Source organism: Chiloscyllium punctatum, chromosome 39 (genome assembly GCF_047496795.1).
Source record: "Chiloscyllium punctatum isolate Juve2018m chromosome 39, sChiPun1.3, whole genome shotgun sequence".
Taxonomy (NCBI): Eukaryota; Metazoa; Chordata; class Chondrichthyes; order Orectolobiformes; family Hemiscylliidae; genus Chiloscyllium; species Chiloscyllium punctatum.
This window is the reverse complement of record NC_092777.1, coordinates 25202723-25221383: the sequence shown is the minus strand read 5'-3', so window position 1 is coordinate 25221383 and position 18661 is coordinate 25202723. Positions and strand designations below refer to the sequence as shown.

At 40.2% G+C, this 18661-nt stretch overlaps 1 protein-coding gene across 1 annotated transcript in view; it reads left to right on the top strand.

Annotated features, from left to right (window-relative positions):
• Nucleotides 1–16307, top strand: part of LOC140463878 (ras-related protein Rab-40B) — a 70637-nt gene extending 54330 nt beyond the window's left edge. Inside the window, exons 4-6 of the mRNA XM_072558321.1 lie at nucleotides 2765–2842; nucleotides 5843–6065; nucleotides 12507–16307. Of these exons, the coding sequence (XP_072414422.1) occupies nucleotides 2765–2842; nucleotides 5843–6065; nucleotides 12507–12775 (570 nt within the window). The 3' untranslated portion in view covers nucleotides 12776–16307. The remainder of the gene's footprint in view (nucleotides 1–2764; nucleotides 2843–5842; nucleotides 6066–12506) is intronic.
• Nucleotides 16308–18661: the final 2354 nt, after the last annotated feature.

Below are 18661 nucleotides of genomic sequence, written 5' to 3'. Positions count from 1 at the left end.
CAATCACTTTCTATTCCCATGAACGTAAGCACTGGAATTCTCTTTTCCCCCCACAGTTTTCCATCTCTTGCATCTTCTGATAACACTTGTGTATGATGCTTTACAATGTTTTACTACGTTAAAGGTGTAATATAAATAGAAATTGTTCTTGTATTACCTGTTGATGTTTTGTTTATGGCTCAACTTTGAATGTTTGATATCTCGTGGGATATCAATAGTTATTCTATTCTATTCTATTCATGTGCACCTTCATTATTACTCATTACATTCGCAAAGGAGTTTTTGCCATCCTATCTGGTCATTGTACAGTACTTCAGGCATGTCCTGTTCTCAGATTTTGATCTTTGGTCGCTGGAGTAGGGGTAGAGAACACATTGTAAAGTTCACATATTTTTTTTTCCTTATTTTTGGACTGTGGATCAGAAGTGGAAAAAATATTGCTATCCATCAAAGAGCCTGTTAAATGAGTGACTACAGCTTTTAAAAATTATTAACTATCTAAGTAGTAAACAAGTCCAATAAATAAAGGTAACAGGTGCACAAGAAACTATGGACCAGATTTTCCGAGGTAATCTCTTTGCAGTCCACTGGGTTGTGAATGGGTTCTGTTCTGGAGTCCAACCCGAAATTTATCCCTAAAGTAGAGGAGCACAGTTAAGCCATTTAGCTCGTTAAGTCTGCTCTGCCGTTCAATCATAGCTGACATGTTTCTCAACCCCATTTCTCCTGCCTTCTCCCTGTAACTTTTGATACACTTGGATGCAAGCAGACTTAATTGCAACATTCATTGAATGGAATAAATACGTGAAGGGAAAATATACAAAGTTCTGGCTTGAAAGCAGTGGAACGTGTTTAAGTGAACACTCTACTGTAAAGCTGGCACAGGGACAATGGATTAATTGGTCACCTTGCATATGGTATCCATCTATATTTCAATATTACATAAAAGAACCAAATGCAGAACAATTTTTTTAAAATTACTTTTCATTGTTCTGAATAAAGTGCATCCTCCTTGCAGCCAGAAGTTTGTGTACTCTTGGTCATAGATCTTTCCAGTTAATCTTGCTACTTCCACTATATTTACTATTATTAAGCACAATTTAGATAGCATAGACCAGAAAATGTATTTTTGTTGAGCTTTGAGCTTGGAAGATATAGCTGTGATGTCTGATGTTCCATTTAGCAGCCTAGGGTAAGAAATGTGAAAAGGAAGTTTGAATCACCAGCAACATAGAGATTGAAGAAAGAAACATATTGAATGGTACAGATGGAATGTTTAATTTAGTTGCATTTGTAGAAAGCAATTGAGAAATAATCTGTAAATAACTTTTCAAAGGTTATTAATAAAGAGTAAAACATAGAATGATAACGTTGTCATCAGTGGCTTAAAACTCTGTGACGAAAGTTTGGGAGAAGATTTGTAGCTCGGGTGCTCGTTGTTGTGGTTCTGTTCGCTGAGCTGGGAATTTGTCTTGCAAACGTTTCGTCCCCTATCTAGGTGACACCCTCAGTGCTTGGGAGCCTCCTATGAAGCGTTTCTGTGCTGTTTCCTCCGGCATTTATAGTGGCCTGTCTCTGCCGCTTCCGGTTGTCAGTTCGAGCTGTCCGCTGTAGTGGCCAGTATAGTGACACATCAACAAACACATCGACCTGGACCCAATATACCGGCCACTGCAGCAGACAGCTCGAACTGACAACTGGAAGCGGCAGAGACTGGCCACTATAAAGGCCGGAGGAAACAGCACAGAAGCGCTTCACAGGAGGCTCCCAAGCACTGAGGATGTCACCTAGACAGGGGACGAAACGTTTGCAAGACAAATTCCCAGCTCGGCGAACAGAACCACAACAACTTTGTGACTAACATCACATCATTTCTGATACTTTACACTGTTTGACAGAATCATTCTAAAATTAGCAAACTGTCCAAAGGCAACAAGTCTCAAAGGGGATGTCCATATTAAAAAGCCAAAATGCATAAAAAAATTGCATTAACCATATTTCACTGTCTAAATTTCATATAGTATTTACTTTGTTTATTTGCAGTTGTGTCAGCCCATCTTAAACATTCAATTCCTCCATACTTAGTAACAGCAGTATATATCATTTATAAGATGCACTGCAGTGATTCTTCAAGCCACCTTCAAACCTTTCAAACTTTCAAACCTTGATTTGGACCATAGAGAAGGACAATAACAACAAATGCATGGAAATGCCACCATCTGCAAGTCATACATAATCCTGACTTGTAAATATATCCCTGTTCTTTTTGCTGTCTTCGGACCAAAGTTGTACTTGCTAGCTGTCATATAGATATACCTACACCAGATGAACTGCAGCAGGTCAAGAAGTTAGCTCATCACAACCTTCTCAAGGGTAGTTGGGATGTGTAATAAATGCTGGCATAGTCAGTGAAACCAGCATTCAGTGCATGAATTGTTTTAAAAATGTTGACAAAATAAAAGTACTGAAAATCCAAACAAAAAAGGAAACAAAATAACTGCAGCTTAAAAATAATGTGGAGCCAAGACAAAGGAAGAAGAGCAGAAAAATAAAAGTATGAAAAATTAAAGTCGGAAGAAGAAAGTAATGCGTAGGGTGAAGAAAATAAATGAATATAGGAATGAAAATATGTTTTAAGTGAGAAGATAGGCATTGTTAGCTGGGTAGGTATGTCAGAGAATGCTTTGTCAGAAAACTTTCTTTTGTAAATTGCAAAATACTTAGGAAACAATTGGATTGTTATCATCTGCCTTTGATTTTATAGGGTGTCATCTTGGTCTACGACATTACAAATCGTTGGTCATTTGATGGTATTGACAGGTGGATCAAAGAAATAGATGAGGTAAGGCACATTTCATCTCGAGTGGTTTGTGAGCAAAGGTGACTAACCTAAATACTGAAGAAGAATGAAGATAATTTTATTGGAATTTGAACTGGAGATAAATGAAGAACATAGAACAGTACAGAAAAGGAATTGGCCTTTCAGCCTGCTGCATCTATGCTGATCATGCTGCCGTTCTAAACTAGTCCTATCTGCCAGCACATGGTTCATATTCCTCTATTCTCCATCTATTAATCTCTGTCTAAATGCCTCTTAAATGTTGCTATCATATCTACTTCCATCAACTTCCCTGACAGTGCATTCCAGTCATTATCTGTATTTAAAAGAAATTGCCTTGCACATCTCCTTTTAAACTTGTCCCACTCACTTTAAACCCATGCCCCTTAGCATTTGACATTTCCACCATGGGAAAAATACTCAAATTATCCATCCTATCTATGCTTCTCGAAATCTTCTAAACTTCTATCAAGTTGCCCCCTCAGCCTCTGATGCTGTTGTGAAAGTAATTCAAGCTTGTTCAACCTCTCCATATAACTAATACACTCCAATCCAGGCCACATCCTGGTAAACCTCTTTTGCAAAATCTCCAAAGCTTCCACATCCTTCCTGTGAATACTCTAAATGTGACACAGTTAAAATTTCTTATACAGCTGTAATGTAATTTGTCAACTTTTATACTCCGATGAAGGCAAGCAAGCTATATGCCATCTTGACCACTTGATACAAGTGTTGTCACTTTCAGGGAGGTATGGACTTGCACCTCATGATCTCACTGTATATTAATGATCCTAAAGATCATGTCATTTACTGTATTCCTTACTCTTGCATTTGACCTCCCAAAATGCATCACCTCTCACTTGTCTGGATTAAGCTCCATCTGTCATTTCTCCACCCAGTTTAACAACCAATGTATATCCTGCTGTACCCTTTGACAACCTTCCTCACTATCCACAGCTCACCATCAATTTTCATATACGTACAAAATTTCTAATTAAACTCCCTCCATTTTCATCCAAATCATTTATATCGATTACAAACAACAGAGGTCCCAGTCCACTGACCCTTGCAGAACACCACAGTCAGAAAAACGTCCCTCCACAACTACTGTCTATGACCAAGCCAATTTTACATCCAACTTACTAACTCACTGTGGATCTCATGTGACTTAATCTTCTGGAGAAGGCTACTAAGGGATCTTATCAAATGCTTTAGTAAAGTCCATTTAGACAACATCCAGTGCACTAGCCTTAACCATCTTTGTCACATCCTTGAAAACTCAATCAAATTTGTGAGACAAGACCTCACCCACATAAAGCCATGCTGACTATCTGTAATAAGGTCATTTTTTTCCAAATGCGAGGAAATCCCATCCCTAAGAATCTTCTCTAATAATTTCCATTCCTTCGATGTAAGGCTTACTGGCCTATGATTTTCTGGATTACCCCTGTTGCCCTTCTTAAACAAAGAAACATCATTCACTGTTCTCCAATCTTTTCACAGTTTTGGCCTGCTGGATCTCTGTCAAGGCTCCAGCAATATCCTCCCTTAGCTTCCTCTGTAACCTCGGGTAAATCTGTCTCTGTTCTGATTTAGGCAATAAAAAAGAAGTCTTATGAAGATAATGCTTTCATACAATTGGTGCATTAAACTGTAAAACAGAACTTGTTGTTATGATGGACTAATTCAAATAGGTTTATGTTAGTCAAGTTATTTCTAGTTTGAGTCCAAAGGTGTGCAGGTTAGGTGAATTGGTCATGTTACATTGCCCATAGTATCCAGGGATGTGTAGGTTAGGTGAGTTAGTCATGGTAATGTAAAGTAATAGGACAGGCGAATGGGTCCGGGTAGGATACTCTTCAGAAGGTCGGTGTGAACATGTTGGGCCTAATGGCCTGTTCCCATTCTGTCGGGATTCTATGATTAAAAAGAGAGCAATATTCTTAAATTGAAACATGAACTAAGAAAAAAGGAAGTTGAATGAAGTCATGAACACTACTAACAAAAGGTTAGTTGACCGCCGTGTTTTTTTTTCTGTGTATGTTGAATTTGCGGAATATTATTTCATGAGGACCAATTGACTCCAAGTATCATTATAATCTTGATCCTATGATGGACAAAAGAGATGAATTGTGTGGTGAGGTATGGGTGCCTTCCACTTGGTACTTCAGGCAGAAGATGGATGCAAATGTTTCATCTTTCGCTTTTGCAGTGTGTTGTATTTTCTCTACTTTCATTGAAGATGGAGTTGTTAATGGAGAAGCATTCTCCCATTTGTGTAACTGCCCACTACTACTCAAACCTGCATTCAACAGAACTGCAAAATATTGATTAGACCAGTTGGTTCTGAGATTATTTAGCTTTACCATATAACATGCTGCTCCACAATTTTTGTTTTACATGCAGCCTCGTGGGCTAGCAGGTTTGGATCTTATTTTTAGGTATAGTTGGTCCAATCATGCTCTCCTGAAAACTTTGTTGAACCAATATTGGTCCCTTGACTTATTGGGTTCTGGTAGAATGGATTTGTCAGTCGGGCAAATTGAAAATGTTGGATATTCAGTTTTCATGGGACAACTTCAGAAATAGTGAGGCTTGAGTTCCAGTGCACTCTACCGCTAAGTTGAGCCTAATGTGAAGACTCAAGGGCTATGCTATGGTTACTCCTGCCAATACTTTCATGGACAGATCTATCTTTGATGATTAGATTAGTATGAATGCACATTTTACTCAAATAGTCTTTTGAGATTGTTCTCCCCATTTTGGAACAAATTCCAGATGTTAGTGAGAAGTACTCTCCTTGGTCAATGTAGAATAGATGCCTGGTTTTATTCTTGTATATTGTTGACTGGCTTGCGAGTCATTTCACAAGACAGTTAAGAATCATCCATACTACTGTGGTTCTGGAGTCACATGTGAACTGGATCATTTGTCCACACATCTGAACTTCTAATTCACTCACAAAACAACTCTTTGAGTAATGTTCTGATTTCCTTTACTCAGCATGCCCCAGGTGTACCTAAGATCCTGGTTGGAAATCGTCTTCACTTAGCCTTTAAGCGGCAGGTATCAACAGAACAGGCTCAAGCTTATGCTGAACGGCAAGGCATGACATTCTTTGAAGTTAGCCCTTTGTGCAACTTTAACATCATTGAGTCATTCACAGAATTGGCAAGGATCGTTTTAATGCGGCATGGAATGGACAGGCTTTGGAGGCCTAACCGAGGTAAGATTTTAATTTTCTTAATGCTATTAAGTTAGAGAAATTTATTTTTCCTCTCCAAAGTTATAAGATATAAGGTGCCAACACCCAAAATGAAACTCTTAAAATATTATAACTGTAAATACAGGAACTCTTTTTCTATTCATAATTGTGGTGTTTATTGCAACCTGAAATCAGTACAAAATGCTACTTTCCAGATGTTTCAATCCTAAATTGAAATAATCATCCCTCTCCCTGGGTGCACAGTCTAGCTAGATGTCAATGGCTTGTCAATTCTGAGCTATGCGTCAGATTTCATTACAATGATCAAGGCAACTAAGTTGCACTTAGGTCTGCTTTCACTCCTCCTTACTCCCACCACCAGATGGAACTATTAGGGATGTCTTCATTGCCTTTGGATTACATTTCTTATGTTGTCTTTTGCTGACTGTGTCTTGTCATTCATTGTCCCTGTCACTGGGCTACATTGGCTCAGGATATATCTGACGATAGGTCATCATCTTGTTTCAGCCTTGATGCCTATCCCTTTGAAATCCTCATCTTTTATTGCTCTCCTGGTGCTTCCATCAACCTCTCACTCCGTATAGCTAAAATTAACTAATTTAGTATGACGTTGGAAGAAGATAATTGTGGGTTTCTTTTCTCCGCTATCTGTTTTCTTCTGAGATGCTGCTCCCTATTTTTCCCCTAACCTTGAACAGCATGTGCGAGCAGACTCATGAACATTTTAGCAACTAAAATTGAGACACTCCAATCAAATGAGATCCCCCACCATCCCTCAGCATTCACACTCCTCTAAAAAGAAAGAAAAGCATGCATTTACATAGTATCTTTCATAATTTTATAGTAACGCTTTCTTCAAAGCCATTTTGTCAATGAGGCTCACCTTTTGCTCTCTTGATCCCATTTCCACCAAATCGTTGACTAATCACCTTGGATTTTTAGACTCTTTACATTACATTGGAATTGCTTTCCCCATCTTGGGTAATGTCTCATTCCCATTGCCTCTTCTTTCCTTTGTCATAGAGATATACAGCACGGAAGCAGACCATTATGGGAGGCACAGTGGCTAGAACTGCTGCCTCACAGCACCAGAGACCGGGGTTCAATTTCCGCCTCAGGCAACTGTCTGTGTGGAGTTTGTACATTCCTCTTGTGTCTCTGTGGGTTTCCTCCGGGTGGTCCGGTTTCCTCACAGTCCAAAGATGTGCAGGTTAGGTGAATTGGCCATGCTAAATTGCCCGAAGTGTTAGGTGAAGGGGTAAGTGTAAGGGAATGGATCTGGGTGAGTTGCTCTTCGGAGGGTCGGTCTGGGAAGGGAAATTACGATGCTGTAAGACAGAATTTGAGGAGCATATGTTGGGAGCATAGGCTGTCAGGGAAGGATGTGGTGGAAATGTGGGACTTTTTCAAGGAGCAGATACGACGTGTCCTTGATATGTATGTACCGATCAGGCAGGAAAGAAATGGTCGTGTGAGGGAGCCTTGGTTGACGAGGGAGGTTGAATGTCTAGTAAAGAGGAAGAAGGAGGCTTACATAAGGTTGAGGAAACAAGGTTCAGACAGAGCAGTGGAGGGATACAGGATAGCTAGAAGGGACCTGAAGAAAGGGATTAGGAGAGCTAAGAGAGGCCATGAAAAATCCCTGGCGGATAGGATCAAGGATAACCCCAAGGCATTCTATGCGTATGTGAGAAACCTGAGAATGACGAGAACGAGGGTAGGTCCGATCAAGGACAGTGGTGGGAGACTGTGTATTGAGTCGGAAGAGATAGGAGAGGTCTTGAACAAGTACTTCTCTTCAGTATTTACGAACGAGAGGGACCGTATTGTTGAAGAGGAGAGTGTGAAACGGACTGATAAGCTAGAAGAGATACCTGTTAGGAAGGAAGATGTGTTGGACATTTTGAACAACTTGAGGATAGACAAGTCCCCCGGGCCTGACGGGATATATCCTAGGATTATGTGGGAAGCAAGAGAGGAAATTGCAGTACCGTTGGCAATGATCTTCTCGTCTTCACTGGCAACGGGGGTGGTACCAGGGGACTGGAGAGTAGCGAATGTTGTGCCCCTGTTCAAAAAAGGGAATAGGGATAACCCCGGGAATTACAGGCCAGTTAGTCTTACTTCTGTGGTAGGCAAAGTAATGGAAAGGGTACTGAGGGATAGGATTTACGAGTATCTGGAAAGACACTGCTTGATTAGGGACAGCCAGCACGGATTTGTGAAGGGTAGGTCTTGCCTTACAAGTCTTATTGAATTCTTCGAGGAGGTGACCAAGCATGTGGATGAGGGTAGAGCAGTGGATGTAGTGTACATGGATTTTAGTAAGGCATTTGATAAGGTTCCCCATGGTAGGCTTATGCGGAAAGTCAGGAGGCATGGGATAGAGGGAAATTTGGCCAATTGGATAGAAAACTGGCTAACTGGTCGAAGTCAGAGAGTGGTGGTAGATGGTAAATATTCAGCATGGAGTCCAGTTACAAGTGGAGTTCCGCAGGGATCAGTTCTGGGTCCTCTGCTGTTTGTAATTTTTATTAATGACTTAGAGGAGGGAGTCGAAGGGTGGGTCAGTAAATTTGCAGATGATACAAAGATAGGTGGAGTTGTGGACAGTGAGGAGGGCTGTTGTCGGCTGCAGAGGGACTTAGATATGATGCAGAGCTGGGCTGAGGAGTGGAAGATGGAGTTCAACCCTGCCAAGTGTGAGGTTGTCCATTTTGGAAGAACAAATAAGAATGCGGAATACAGGGTAAATGGTAGGGTTCTTGGTCAGCTGGAGGAACAGAGGGATCTTGGGGTCTATGTACATAGATCTTTGAAGGTTGCCACTCAGGTGGATAGAGTTTGTAAGAAGGCCTATGGAGTATTATCGTTCATTAGCAGAGGGATTGAATTCAAGAGTCGTGAGGTGATGTTGCAGCTGTACAGGACTTTGGTTAGGCCACATTTGGAGTACTGTGTGCAGTTCTGGTCGCCTCACTTTAGGAAAGATGTGGAAGCTTTGGAGAGGGTGCAGAGAAGATTTACCAGGATGTTGCCTGGAATGGAGAGTAGGTCGTACGAGGATAGGTTGAGAGTTCTCGGCCTTTTCTCGTTGGAACGGCGAAGGATGAGGGGTGACTTGATAGAGGTTTATAAGATGATCAGAGGAATAGATAGAGTAGACAGTCAGAAACTTTTTCCCCGGGTACAACAGAGTGTTACAAGGGGACATAAATTTAAGGTGAAGGGTGGAAGGTATAGGGGAGATGTCAGGGGTGGGTTCTTTACCCAGAGAGTGGTGGGGGCATGGAATGCGCTGCCCGAGGGAGTGGTAGAGTCAGATTCATTGGCGACCTTTAAGCGGCATTTGGATAGGTACATGGATGGGTGCTTAATCCAGGATAGAAGTTCAGCACAACATCGTGGGCCGAAGGGCCTGTTCTGTGCTGTATTGTTCTATGTTCTATGTTCTATGGTGTTGTTGGGCTGAAGGGCCTGTTTCCACACTGTAAGTGATCTGATCTAATATTTTGGTCCAAGTCGTCCATGCTGACCAGATATCCTAACCTAATCTAGTCCCATTTGCCAGCCCTTGGCCCATATCTTTCTAAACCCTTCCTATTCAAGTACTCATGCAGATGCCTTTTAAATGCTGTAATTGTACCAGCCTCCACCACTTCCTTTGGCAGCTCATTCCATACATGCACCACCCTCTGTGTGCAGAAGTTGTCCCTTAGGTCCCTTTCATATCTTTCCCTTTTCACCTTAAACCTATGCCCTCGAGTTCTGGACTCCCCCATCCCAAGGAAAAGACCTTGTTTATTTATCCTATCTATGCCCCTTTCCTTTATCATGCCCAAAATCAGTTTCACCTTTTTTTTTTGTTCCCTGGTTTCTTTGCTCTACAATTGCATGCTAGTCCTTTTTCATCCTCTTTATTTCTCTCCATCCAAATCAGGTTGTTTGTAACTTCTCTTTTAAATTTTTTCTTTAGTTTGTGTGTCTTAATTTACTTGCATTTACTGGTTAGTGTGTAGAGAATTGGTTGGATTACCACATGAAAATTATTGCTTTTAAGCAATTTCTTATCATGGATCCATAAAGTCATTTGAATCAATGGAGTTTAACCATTTTAATCCAACTTATTGGTGTTTTTTTTTTGGAGGAGTAACATGCTGTGTGGATAAAAGGTAGCCTGTAGATGTACTTGGATTTCCAAAAGGCATTTGGAAAGGAGTCATAAAGATGATTGCACAAAGTAGGGGTTCATTGTATAGTGGGTGACTTGTTGGTATGGATAGGAAATTGGCAAGCTCACAGAAAACAGTGTGTATGTGCAAATGGGTCTTCTTCTGACTTTCAGAATGTAACAGTGACGCTCCACAAAGATTTTGCTGGGGCCTCATCTTTTTACAATTTATATCATTGATTTAGAGGAAGAGAGTGTCCACATGGTAGCTAAAATTTCAGATGACACAAAGATCGGTAGTAAAGTATGCTATGAAGAACAGGAGGATAGGAAATATGCATATCAAAATGTGTTACAGTGAATGGGCAAATACCAGGCAGATGGAGCATTACGTGGTAACATGTTCACTTTAAAATAAGGATAAGTAAGAGTATTACCTAAGTAGAGAATAACTGTAAAATTCAAATATGCAGTTCTGGAGTGAGTCATAACACGTTAGTATGCAAGTACAATAAGCAATTGTGAGCATTTCTTTATTACAAGAGGGATTGAATATAAAAGCAATAATGCTATGCTTTAGTTTTACAGTGTAATGATGAGATCATATCCTGAATACTTTGTACAATTTTGATTTCCTTATTTAAGAAATGATGTAAATCTGTTGGAGGTATTTGAGATGATTTATGAGACTGATGCCTAGAATGAGTGGATTGTCTCCAGAGGAAACATTGGGGAGACTTGGACCCATTCCCGCTGGAGTATGAGAATTGACTTGATTGAACTGAATAAGGTCTTGAATATAATGGCTCTTGATATAATGGGTCTGAAAATAATGCCTCTCCTGTGGGTATCTAGGAAGACCACTTTAAAAATTAGAGATCACTCTTTTAGGCAAGGATGAGGAGAACTTTGTTTTCTAAGTTGTCCAAATTTGGAGCTTTCTATCTCCAAAGTAGTGGAGACAAGATTATTGAATACTTTTAAGGCAAAGATAGATTCTTGTTAGGCAGGATAATCAAAGGTTATGGGGGTTGGATAGAAATATAGAATATGAAACATGAACAGATCAGCCATGATCTTGTTGATTGATTGGGACAGACTCAACACGTTGAATAACCTAATATTGCTTCAAATTCCATGTTCGTATAAGTACACTGGAATATCTATCACAAGTTTATAAGTCTGTAATCTACAAAAGCCAGAGGATTCATGAAGTATCTATTAGTTCACAGCAATCAGTTACAATCAAGGAGCAGATAGAAGAATATATTGCCCAAGTTATGAACAATCTTGAAGGGAGTGCAGCAGTTTGAGAGTTATCTTGACCTGCAACTTAATTTTTATTGATTTACTCAAATATGAATTCATATCAAATTTGCCAAGCTGAATCCAGCATTTATTTAAAAGTTTGTTACAGGGTCCGCAAGATTGAACCGTGAGTTATGCTGAGTGGTCAGTTTAAAACAACAGATTGAAAGAAAATCTGCTTTCCTGGACAGGCAACCTAGCTTTGGAATGTATAGTATGCTGCCACCATCTGGTGAATGGGCTAACAAACAATGCACTAAACTTTCACATTTAACAGCATTCTTATTAAACGGTGCTAGAATTGCAGTTAATTCTCCAGGTGAGGGGGATCAAACTGAAACCTCTTTCTATTCTACTATGGTAATGAATATCTTGTTAGGGCAGTAAATGTTTCATTCTGAGACTTCCATTTTTCATTTTGCTATTTTTTCAGGACCATGTTTCTCAATACTATACTTTCAGGACATATGGTTAAGAAAATTGGGACTAGGCTTCAATTTGTGAAGATCTAAAAGCAGAAATGTTTCTCACACTGATGCAAATAAGCACTTAACAATTTTCAATGATAATCTTGTTATTGTCCTGTTATTTGTTTGTGATTTCACTGTATATGATCTGTTCCCTGCCTTACCCCAACAGCTCACCTGCAGGCAGTTAAACTATCTCATCAGATCAGGAAACTGGAGAATCCTAATTAACCTCGTTTAGGTCTCCTTCCTCAGGATCTGAACATATTTAGTTGCCTTGCCTGCCTTTTGGGGTCGTTTGCTGGCCCAACCTTGGCCTATCTGGAGCAAGATCAGAAAACCAAATTTAGTGTAGCCTGAAATTCAAATCTTTTATTTCTTGCAATAAATTAGCAGTATATTGCTATTGGGATTGATTATTGGTGGTTCTTGAGGCCTGTTATAACTACTCCAAGGTAACTAATTCTTATCTCTGATGTATTGTTTTCTTTGCAGTGCTAAGCCTACAAGATCTGTGTTGCCGAGCCATTGTTTCATGCACGCATGTACATCTAGTGGACAAACTACCCCTTCCTGTTACCTTAAAGAGTCACCTTAAGTCTTTTTCTATGGCCAATGGACTGAATGCTAGGATGATGCATGGACGTTCCTACTCTCTAACTCCTAATGGTGGTAAGCAAAGTAGTCTGAAGAAATCCAAGATCATTCGTCCTTCCCAAAGTCCGACACAGAGCTGCAGTCGAAACAGCTGTAAAATCTCTTAGCTATGTCCATGTGTTATAAACGAACATTGTATATCTGATCACTACATATGCCGCCTTGCCATGCCAGTATCTTGGCTGTTCCAGTGAGAGAACTTCTTCAACAACTAGAAATGAAAAGGGCCCATAAACTGTTGATTCAAAATTTGCACAAGGGAGTAAGAAATTATGCTGCTAATTTAAAAAGTGATTGCAAAAGGTGTGTTACTCACAGGGATCTCTGATTCTCTGGACTGATTGTTTCAATTGAGATGGGAGCGAAAGTTTGTTTTATCGTAGCTCAAAGTCAATATTATACTTGTCCATTTTTGTGAGAACCAGACATTGAATTGTATCTGATTGAATGTTTTGAGTAGATTGGAGGAATTAGGCATGTGTGATGTTGTTGAATATTTAAAGTTATACTGGGAGTTGGAATTTTAATTGCACTGTAAGCTATACTCTGTTTTCAAAACATTCTTAAATATTAAAGCCAGGAAATGATTCTTCCTGACAGTTGAAGGTCTGTTTCTGGGAATGTGACTTGTCTTGACAATTTGCAGCCATCCAGAAAAAACCTTCAAATTTGTATGTAAAAATCATATGCTGAGAATTATTATGAATTTGTACATTAATCCATTTTCAAGTTCCTCTGGTGGTTGTTAACTATTGTGGATTAATACTAACTTGGTCATTTGTAAATATAATTTTCCTTGTGGGACTACAATTTGTTGTTTTGTACAGAAAGAAAAAAACACTATTAAACTAAGATGTATAATGCTAAGCTGACCAGAAATGCCAAAGATGATGATGGTAGAAATGTTTAACAGTATGTGGTCAAAGATTTCTGAGTTAATTATCCATAATGTTTTGTAATTAAAATATCTTTTGGGGGAAAATGTTTTTCTCACCAGAAGTGTACTTTAAAATGATAGTATATGTGTCTGTTTTAAAAAGATTGAAATATCAACCTAGGTTTTCCTGTCTTATTGCTGATGGTGGCTCAATTATTTGAGTGGATTACTGGCAGCTTTACAGCCTGGGCCATTGTTCTATGGTGGGTTTCATAAACAAAATGCTTCTGTTAAAAAGAGTAAAGATGCAGTTACTTTGAGTACCTGCATCTTGATGAAATGCAAAAAGTTTGGAGAAGTGGCGTAACTGCCAATAATTGTTGTATTCAATTCTGTATTTGCATTTGCATTCTATGTGTAAGTTTTGAGTTGTACTTTACCTCAATAATTCTATAGGAAACACATGTCTGTATTTGATCAAGTGACACAAAGGCAAAAGTGGCCTGTCTGTACCAGTCAGACCAACAGTGCAACTGATAGTCAATTACATATGTTGATTTTGACCACATCAGTGAAAAACTCAATACTTTGATTCGTTCTGCCTTCCTTTCTGAAGAACGATCTCTGCTGACAGTTGGAATTACAAATGTATTACTTCATAATTATTCAGAGAAGATTAGATTAGATTAGATTACTTAGTGTAGAAACAGGCCCTTCGCCCCAACAAGTCCACACCGCCCAGCCGAAGCGTAACCCACCCATACCCCTACATCTACATCTACCCCTTACCTAACACTAAGGGCAATTTAGCATGGCCAATTCACCTGACCTGCACATCTTTGGACTGTGGGAGGAAACCGGAGCACCCGGAGGAAACCCACGCAGACACGGGGAGATCGTGCAAACTCCACACAGTCAGTCGCCTGAGGTGGGAATTGAACCCGGGTCTCTGGCGCTGTGAGGCAGCAGTGCTAACCACTGTGCCACCGTGCCGCCCATAAGATCATTATGTCAAATTCAAAACCCACCAATTCCCACAGCTACCTGGACTATACCCACCCCACCTCCTACCCCTTCCTCCCAATTCCTCCGCTGTATCTGCTCCTAGGAGGAGCAATTTTTCAAGGACTGCAATTTCCCCTCCCATGTGATCAACAGTGTCCTCCAGTGCATCTCCTCCACTTCCTGCACCTCCGCCCTTGAACCCCACCCCTCCAACTGCAACAAGACTAGAACCCCTCTTTTTGGCCCAAACATGAATAAAGAGCTGAACTCCAGCGGGGAGGTGATTATGACTGCCTTTTATACCAAGGCATCACTTCACGCTGGAGCCCAAATAACAATGGTTATCATTAATGAATCTCCCCCCATTGCCATTGCAGTTACCATTGACCAAAAGGTGCAATGCACCAGCCATATAAATACTTGGCAACACAAACAGGTGAGAGCTGCAGATTTTTGCAGCAAGTTGCTTACAAGGCACAAATAAGGGCTGTGTCAGAATACTCTTGCCTGGATGAGTGCCATGCCGAGAATCCTTTCGAAGCTTACCATCCAGCACAAAGTAAGTAGTTTGGCACCTAATCTACCACCTTCACCACCAACACAATAGCAGCAGTATGTATAAAATGCATGGCAATATCTCAGCAAGGTTCTTTGAAAACATCTTTCAAACTTGTGACTTTCAAACTGGAACTCCCTAACAGCACTGGGTGAGGAAAAAGGCAGCTCACCACCAACTTCTGAAGGGCAAGTGATGGGCAATAACTGCTGGCCCAGCCAGCAACATATGCAGCCTATCTAAGAATAATAATTGAAAATTAATAGAAATTACAAGAATTTACTTGTTCATTCTGTTTTGTTTTTAAACAATTTGAAGTGGCCATACAATTTAGGCTTAATTTACAGAAAACCTTGATTTTGAGTATCTGCATAATGAGTGACCAGAGCATAATTCTGAGAAATTACTGTTTAGGAATTGTGATAATGGATCAGGGGAGGATTGAAAGTATTGACTGAATTGGCAGACTGATTAGTTATGATAATGTTATTTAGTATGTTTCTTGGGCTTGGGTGAGAAAAGAAGATTCCTCATTGGGCATTGAATGATAAAAGTGTTGTGAACTTTAGCTCAACAAGCAATGCTGGTCACTCCAAAAGCAAAAGTTCCGCTTCCCATATCCCTTGCTGACCTTCCCACCAAGTGCTGGAAATGCAACATCTTCACTTTGTACTTATTTGGTTCACTCAGACCACTCTTTTAGACTGTGTCCAATCTAAAGTACTTGTCTGCTATTTGTCACGTTGAACAATGATCTTGTGCGCAGAGGAATCATCCAATGCTACTCATCTCCTAAAATGCTATGCAATAAAAATATTGCAGCTGATTCCTGGACAATGACCACTGATTTGTGTAAGGATTTTTTTGTCCCAACTATCAGTCAAAACAACATTGAGTGCAAATCCAAAACAGCCTCATGAAAATAATGGTATTGATGTGTAATGCTTCTATACAAAATGGATGCTATCTATTGCAAATGCAGGTGCTGGAAATCTGAAATAAATACTAAATGCTTGAAATACACAGCAGGTCAGTTAATGTCTTTGGAGACTGAAATAAATTTAGTGTTTCATGTTGATAACGTTTTTGTGGGAAGGCCATTTCCAGTATATTCTGTTTCTATTAGGGTGCCATATATGATTGTGCCTTGCAATTAAAGGAATGCTCTCAGTTTATGAAGTTGTATATCCTACGTCATCACACATTTGAAAACTATGCAGCCTGGGATTGCATAATGAAGAGCCAGGTCCTAATTTTCAAAATCTCATACTTGCTGTTCATTTCAATGGTAGGACATGAAAAATTATGGCAATATATTTTGTCAGGTGGGAAAATAACATTGAAAATTTTGCATTATCCTCCTATTTCCTCAGGATGAGCATCATCAGCATTTATTACAATTTGTGGTGTTAAGCAGCCAAAGTCCGTTCCATCATTAAAAACAGTGAAAGTTTAAGTTTAAAAAGAAAACCAGTTCCAGTACAAAAAGGCACAAAACACATATCAGCATTTTCCATTCATTATATCCATAAACTTTTCATCGTGGGTTTACATAGTCGTACAAAGGGCAGTCCCAACTATCCAAGAAAACTGTTGACTTTTCAAATAGTAGTTTAGAATCTGGCTGAACTGCTGTTCCAGCTTTTTACAGGTTTCAGAATAAAATTTCAGATCTTTTTTTAAACTCAAAGAACATTATAAATAGACAATGAGGCTTATGGCTGTGGAAACTTGTTAGACTATAAAGTTACCTCGGTCAATAGGCTGCCTTTGGAGCTGATAGTTTAGCTGGCTTTGTTTCCAGGTTGGTGGGAGGAGAAAAGTTGAAATAAGATTTTAATACATTTCTAATTAACTGAAACCACAATCAGAATAAATTCAGTAGAACTTCTGGTGCCTCAAATTTGATATTAAATCACAAACTTGTTTGGGTGCCATTGGAATATTATAATATTTTTGGCCAAGCACACTTAACAGTTTATGAAACTGTAAGCTTGAGAAATCCACTTAGGCAAAGCAATCATGTAACCCTGTCAAGCGTTGTAGTTTAACTGCTGAATGGTATGGTACTGAAGTAGTTTTAATCCATTTTATTTTACTTTAATTTAGAGACTGTCCAGTATCACATCACCTTCCATCAATGCACAGTCTGACTTTTCTATGACCAACAATAGCATTCTACAATTAGACACCATCTAATATTACCAATGTGGAGTTAAAGCATACTATCAGTTTGACTTCTTCAGTTATTTAAAAATTTAAGCAGTTGGGTTGGAATTTTCAACTAGTAGCTGACCATTTCTCATCAGTGAGTGACTTCATGCACTATCTGCCTGCCTGGTTCAGTTTTTAGGGAAGATGCTGTTTAATTATGCAAATTGCAATCCTAAATTTCTTGTATGATCTCAATTGAGAGTTTTGCTCAGGTGATGAGCAGAGCACATTGAGAGTTAATACCCAACATTCTAAGTGCCAAGAGGTGTAGCTGGTCAGTCTCAAAGGGATCTCTGAAAATGTATATTTCTGGATTTTTGCTGAAGACCAAAGTGTTCACAAAATATACCAATCTATTAACAGCATGCACTCAATACATTCTTCATTTAGTTAGTCACCCTAACAGACTGTTTCTTGTGGTGGAAAATTAATTAGAAGACAATGGTGAGTTGCAGTGGGAATACCTATTTGGTGTCTACTACTTAGAACAGACCTCACTCAGACCTGAATCTGAAAATTGTTTTGGTCTCCCCAGTAGCCCAAAAGCTTTTCTTAAAATTAATTCATGGGATGAGGATGTCGCTGACTAGGCCAGCATTTATTGCCCATCCCTAATTGTCCAGTGGGCAGTTAAGAGTCAACTAATTGCTGTGAGTCTGGAGTCACATGTAGGCCAGACCAGGTAAGGATGGCAGTTTCCTTCCATAAAGGACATTAGCTAAACATAGCTGAGGACTGATCAAAACCCCATCCCCACGCAGATCTCCACCCCCACACCCAACCCCGCCCCCACTCCCACCTCCAGCTCCAAGCTCCCAGTCCTGCCGCATTTTCACCATCCCTCCAGACCTCCCCCTCCCTGAGGAGGAAAAAAATCAGTCCTCAGCAGAGGCCTCCCCTTCATTCCCCTACGCTCCCGGATTAACGAGTTGAACACGCGTCGAGACATTGATCAATTCTTCCTTCGCCTACGCACCTACTTCTTCAACCAGGATTCTCACCCACCCACTGACGACCCCTTCTCCCGCCTCCAGTACACCCACCCACCCACCTGGACACCCAGTGCTGGCCTCTTACCCGCCCTCTATCTCTTTATAGCCAACCGCTGCTGCGACATTAACCGCCTCAACCTGTCCACCCCCCTTACCCACTCCAACCTCTCACCCTCGCAACGTACAGCCCTCCACTCCCTCTGCTCCAACCCGAACCTCACTATCAAACCGGCAGACAAGGGAGGCGCAGTAATAGTTTGGCGCACCAATCTTTACATTGCTGAGGCTAAACGCCAGCTCGCGGACACCTCCTCCAACTGGCCCCTTGACTATGACCCCACCTCCCACC